Here is a 6,071-nt window from a genome sequence, read left to right as displayed (position 1 = left end):
GAGACTGTTGAAAAGAAGTTAAGATTTTCCATGGATAATACAAGACGTGTAGGAACCACAGAGCTACCGTTCTCTGAAACATGAAGCATTTTTGTTTAGATATTTATACTGTTAAAAAGTGTGATAAGCAAAATACACAGACCAAAGACACCATTAATGTAAGACTGGATGGGTTAAGATATTTTGTGGAAAGGAAATGTAACAATTCTGTAATGGCAAAGTAAACTTGGCATTGTGTCTTTCTTTACAAATATTATCTAAAATGGCTTCAGAACATGCATGTTGACCATGTTTTGCACAGTGAACTGACATGTTTACATGTCCTATAGTTATAAATATAAAGCTTGCTCCTATTCACCGTGGTGTCTCCCATGCTCATGTGAGGAGTATCAGGATTTCTTGCTGTCTTTTACCCAGAAAAAAGGTAGACACACATGTTGTCATTCTGCCCAAATCAAAGTGTCAGATGAGACACTTTTATATAAGCAGGCTGAAAAGAACCTAAAAGAAAGTACATTTTAGTGATTTGTGTAAAAACTTTAAAAATAAAAAAAAGTCTCACAAAACAACTTGTTTTAGATTTTCGGCTGTAACAAACATTCACTTTAGAGTCAAGAACTTTTAAGGGGCTGCATATGAAAGCTGTGTGACATTTTCATAAATAGTTACAAACTACTTGACTTATTTTGTTCAATTTTCAAATTTTAGACCTATATATACAGAAAAAAGTGGAAATTCTGGAGAAAACCCATGAACAATATGCCTTTCAAATGTTCCCATATAAATGATTCGGCATGCAAAAGTTTATAGGTGAAACCTGTGTCTCTATATTGAGTATAAATACACATGTAAGTGTTTAAAGTGTCTGACTAGATCACTGTAACTATTTTTACCAACATCTAGCCAAAGAAAAAGATTGCGTCACGTTGTGTAGCCCTGAAAGTGAACAGAACCGTAAGGATCTCTGTATAGTGATGGCAGAAAGGGTGATGCTCTGCTGAAGTGATGGAGCTTGTAAGACAAAACAGGCTGTTTTTGCTGCGAGCGTTCAGTTACAGATGAAATAAAAGGATCAAAGGCTTGTTATATAAATTCTGTGTAGACTGAGCTGATGACCTTTTATGGTTTGTCTTTGAGTCACTCATATATTGAGTTAAAAACAAAAAAAACATGGCACAATTTAATTCTTTCCCCCCTTTTAGTAATGAAATCAGGACCCCCCAAAAAAGAAGCATGAGTTGAAAATGAGGGTTTTACCAAACTTTTGATTTTAATTAACAAACTTTACAGACTAACTTCACATTCATGACAATTCATAATGATCACTTCACAAATGTAAGCAATTCGCTATTGTTTGTATGAGCTTGGATACAAGAATGTTAAACACAGCCTACTCTGTCCTAACCATGTAAGTTGTTATATAGTCTTTCATTGTCACTGTTGCTACAACAGTGTTGCTCAAACATGAGCAGAGTTGCATGATTTATTAGCTGCAGTAAAGACAAAGTGGCTGTTACTTTTTCCTCTGGCAAAGAGATGACCCCGTAAGCATGTCTGAAAAGGCAATAGACCTATCATGGACTAAATTTCCTGCTTTAGTAAAAAGCTTGACTTAACATAAGAATGTTGTCTATAGAAATGCTGTGAAAGATGTGAGAAAAAAAGATAAAATGACTAAATGACTGAGGGCACATGAAGGCTGGAAACAGGCAGAACCAGTTGCCTTTTCTGCTGATTGAAGCTTGTACTAATGGCTAACATGTTATGGTTGGTACAACTTTTAGTTACACCAACCATAACACCAACCAAAAGTTTTGCAATAACAAAAAAAAAAAAAAATAAATAAATAAATAAACGTTCATATCTTCAGTCTGACCAGAAGAAGCAGAGGTGATTACCTCCTGCTGTGACTGCAGCTAGAAGCTGGAGGACCAAGCTTATTGTGTGATCTTTTGGACGGGAGGGGAGCTTACGTAGCAGCCGCTGGTAACAGAGAAAAGTAAACTAAACATGCTTTCACCTTACTCACAAAAAAAGTTATCAATAACACCTGAAAAAGTTGCATTTTTTAAATAAAGTTGTTAAAAGGCTCTGAAAAATTGCTAAATATAACTTACATAAATAGAGTTTTTAGCTGAAGTCGTATGTATGCTTCAGTCTAATTGGTGTACCAAGAAATTGTGAGCGTACAAACGTTGCACGATTAAATGCGTTCGTTTTTTAAAATGAATTTTTCTGTAATTAATTAAATGTTCCAAATATACTTTACAACAAAGACAAACAAACACAATATATTGTTTAAGAGAAGTTATGTTTCATAACCTCGGGTACACAAATACACATAGAGATGAGATCATGTATTCTTGAGTTTAATCTTAAAACATTTGTTGGAAAAGCATGCCTTCTCCATGATAAAGTTGTAAATATTGCATTTCTGTTACAATCAGTAGATGCATTCTACTTTTCTACACTGGCACTAAGAGAGTGAAATAAAAAGAGTGAACCAAATTCATCCAGGAACCATCTAAATACCCCACTAAAAACATTCTGTTAGTGGCATCAATGATAACAACGCCCACCCAGTGCTGTTGCTTCTGGCAGGCCCATCTTCATGCTCTCATGTTCTCACTGTTTTGATTTGATCTGGGGGGGGGGGGGAAATGAGAAATACAGTTAATAAGTAAAATACAGTGCCAGTGTCAACAGTTACTGAAGGAGCAACATTTTGAAGATTTGCATCAAGGCAGGGAAAAGCTGAGGAGACTGAAATTCGGAACAACTGTCACCACACAGAGAGCTGTCCACGTTTCACAGCAACTTCTCCTAAGATGGACTCTGATTTGTACCAATAAAATCATGTAATGCTTTTTAAATAAAGGATTTTTTAAAAAAAGGGATTAAGACCAATTTGACAAGAAAAATCACTTGTGCATTACAAGAAATCCACTTAAAAATTAAAGTGTGTAATCTGTAAACAAGTTCTTAAATCTAAAAAGTACTTATTTGTTGACTATATATAATTTTTTGTCAGCTGCCTGTAACTATCAGACAAAGAAAGTCTACTACAGATAGCGTGTTTTAGTTTTTGCTTTAGTGATGTTTTGTTCTCTCAATTCTTATTCATGTGTTGGTTTCATATTGGTTTGATATACAAGTCATTTGAAATTGTTATTGGTACAAATCACATATGATACCTTCAAAATTGACCATTTGAAATTCAAAGGCTGAACCTCGGGTAGACATTCTATCTATCTATCGGGTAGTGCATTCTATCGTAAATTTTATATGCGCATAAGCAAACAACAATAATTACAGGGAGGTTAAATATAGGAAGGTTTCCAGGTTTAAATTCAATGCAAAGTGGGATGAGAATACAACTATGGTGCACTCACTAATTCAAGTCACAACAACACAAATATTCACTAGCTAATAAGTAAGACAATAAAAAAACAGAGCACCTACAAAACCATCAGTACTCACTGAATAATTTGATCTATGGAAGGATTTGAATGACAGCATTAAACATAACAAAAAAGAGAAAATACAATGATGGTGTGGAAGATGAGATGATGTTTGCTATTGATTCAATGATGAATATAAAAAAGGCAAATTTATTACTGATATTTACCCTGGGAGATTTTAGGATTTAAAAACTTTAATGAAACCATCAAACATGACAGAGATATAAAAGCACATAAAAATCCACTGGTAGGAAGCAAAATATTGGAAATATTACTCCAATCAACTTATTGACTACTAAAGAAGTCTTATGGTATCTTTTCGAATCTGAATGTTTACCGCCAAAGATGTCAAAAACCGAACTTTTGTCTGTTATGAAAAGCCAATTTGACCAGGTGCATGCGTCAAAATATCCCCAAAATGCTCCAAGCGCCCAGCCAACTTGTTGTGAACACGCGCACCCTGAAGACGTCCCAAAGCATGCACTCGGCCGAGTCGGCCCTCCATATCTGTAGTGCCAGAGCTCAATATTCTGTTGGTCCTGAAAGATGAGCCAAAATGCTCCAAAACACTGGCAGCATGGGGCTTACTGCTACAACAATGGCTGGCATCCAATGAGTTAAGTAAAACTGGCCATCACGCACAAGGTTAGTTGCAATGCAAGTGTATGACCACAGACTGTAGAGCAGACTGATATAGATCTAAATACATTGATTACACAATATGAATAGGTTATGGTCAAAGTATTGCAGAAAAAGTAGAACTTCATTGTGAGCAAAACTCCTCCCAAAGCTAACTGACTTTCATTCACATTAATGTCATACCTTGTAACCAGTCAACTCCTTCCTGTAAACCTTCTCCTTTTAGAGCATCTGTTGCACTGAAAAACAACAACACATCATTGTAGCTATGTAAAAAGCATGGAACTCTGTTCCTCCCTTATAAATCTCCTTCTTAATACCAAACACACTTTAAGTATCCACAATAACAATACAAATATCTATTACTGGCTTTGTAATGTTGTTCGTCAGTTTGTGGTTTAGTGGTACAAATACAACATTAATTATTAGCATAGAGCCTTTAATGTTTCCAGTACTGCCACAAACAATAAAAAAATGTTTTTGCACATACTTGCGCATATGGCATTATTTCACAGTAGATTTCTTGCTTTGATCAATGTTAACTTCACAGTTGTTTACTTCTATGGTTATGGAATACTGGCACACTGAGTAACTTAAAAAATGTGTTTGTGTTATTTATACCAGATATGCCAAGGTTTGTCTTTGATGTTCTCCAAACAGAGCAGCTGTGAGACCTTGACAGAGGACAGGGCATCCCTGACATCCATCTTGTTAGCAAAGAACAAGATTGGGATCCTTCTGTGTTTAATATCTGCAGCGAGACAGAGAGACAATTGTCAATGCAATAAATCTTAAAATAATATTCTTTTTAAATAATGAAAACAATATTTTTTTTAGATTAAACAAGTCTAGAAAATGCAGAAGTCCATTGTCATTTTTTAAATCAAATGTATATATATGTATATATATATATATATATATATATATATATATATATATATATATATATATATATGTATATATATATATATATATGTATATATATATATATATATATATATATATATATATATATATATATATATATATATATATATATATATATATATATATATATATATATATATATATATATATATATGTGTATATATATATACATATATATATATAATATGTGTGAAGGATTAAAACCCACAAGTTCATTCCTAATTATTTAATTTCCTGATCAAATAATTTAGGTTTGCACTTATAAGAGCCTAGTAAAGCCAACAGATGCAGTAGGTAATGCAAGAAACATGAGTTTACCGGGATGATTTAGTAATGTGTCCAGTTCTTCTTTGGCCACTACCATCCTCAGTTTGTCAGCGCTGTCAATGACAAATATGATAGCCTGGCCTTCCCTGAGAAGAGATTACAGGCAATAAATGTATATTAGCAATATAAAAAGATAATAATAGGTTGTTTTTGCACCTTAAATGCACTCACTTATAGTAATGTTCCCAAAGATTTCTGTATCTGCCCTGTCCGGACATGTCAAAGACTGTAAAGGAAAGGCTAAAAGGAAAGAAAAAGATAGTCGTTTACAAGTTCTATTCATCTCGAGTGTCAATTTGTCATACAAGGCTTAAGATTTTGGAATGCTTCAATGTTATAAACAGACGTCATGGTTGAATGTTCAGCATGTTAATTACTGTATGATGAGCAGCTACCTGGATGTCTTGAACTTCTCTATACTGAAGCCAATTGTCGGAACAATGTCCTGCACCTGGGCCTAAAAGAAAATTGCAATGAAATTTAAAGTGCACTTTCAAATACTGTATATCTTATATATATTTCTTTTTTTTCTAGGTAACTAAACTGTCTATATGGAATATGGCACAGTATAATTATAGGCAGAAATATGGACAAGAGATCTGCTTGGAAAAAATTTATATCAATTGTATTTAATATCAAAGACGCATACGATTAACAACGTCACACAGTGACTCACTTACATTGGAGGGCTTGAGCTTGTTGATGATGGTTGTCTTT

At 33.9% G+C, this 6,071-nt stretch overlaps 1 protein-coding gene across 2 annotated transcripts in view; it reads right to left on the bottom strand.

Moving 5' to 3' along the window:
• Window positions 1–1,245: 1,245 nt before the first annotated feature.
• Window positions 1,246–6,071, bottom strand: part of arl6 (ARF like GTPase 6) — a 6,287-nt gene continuing 1,461 nt past the window's right edge. For both annotated transcript variants that reach the window (XM_079245454.1, XM_079245455.1), the window contains exons 2-8: window positions 6,035–6,071; window positions 5,750–5,811; window positions 5,526–5,594; window positions 5,346–5,440; window positions 4,722–4,851; window positions 4,284–4,339; window positions 1,246–2,643 (exon numbers count right to left, since the gene is read on the bottom strand). The exon at window positions 6,035–6,071 is cut by the window's right edge. In XM_079245454.1, coding sequence (XP_079101580.1) covers window positions 2,618–2,643; window positions 4,284–4,339; window positions 4,722–4,851; window positions 5,346–5,440; window positions 5,526–5,594; window positions 5,750–5,811; window positions 6,035–6,071 — 475 coding nt within the window. In that variant the 3' untranslated portion in view covers window positions 1,246–2,617. The remainder of the gene's footprint in view (window positions 2,644–4,283; window positions 4,340–4,721; window positions 4,852–5,345; window positions 5,441–5,525; window positions 5,595–5,749; window positions 5,812–6,034) is intronic.

The sequence above is a fragment of the Telmatherina bonti genome (genome assembly GCF_933228915.1).
Source record: "Telmatherina bonti genome assembly, chromosome: 1".
Classification (NCBI taxonomy): Eukaryota; Metazoa; Chordata; class Actinopteri; order Atheriniformes; family Telmatherinidae; genus Telmatherina; species Telmatherina bonti.
The sequence above is the reverse complement of the archived record's forward strand: the minus strand, read 5'-3'. Positions and strand labels throughout refer to the sequence as shown.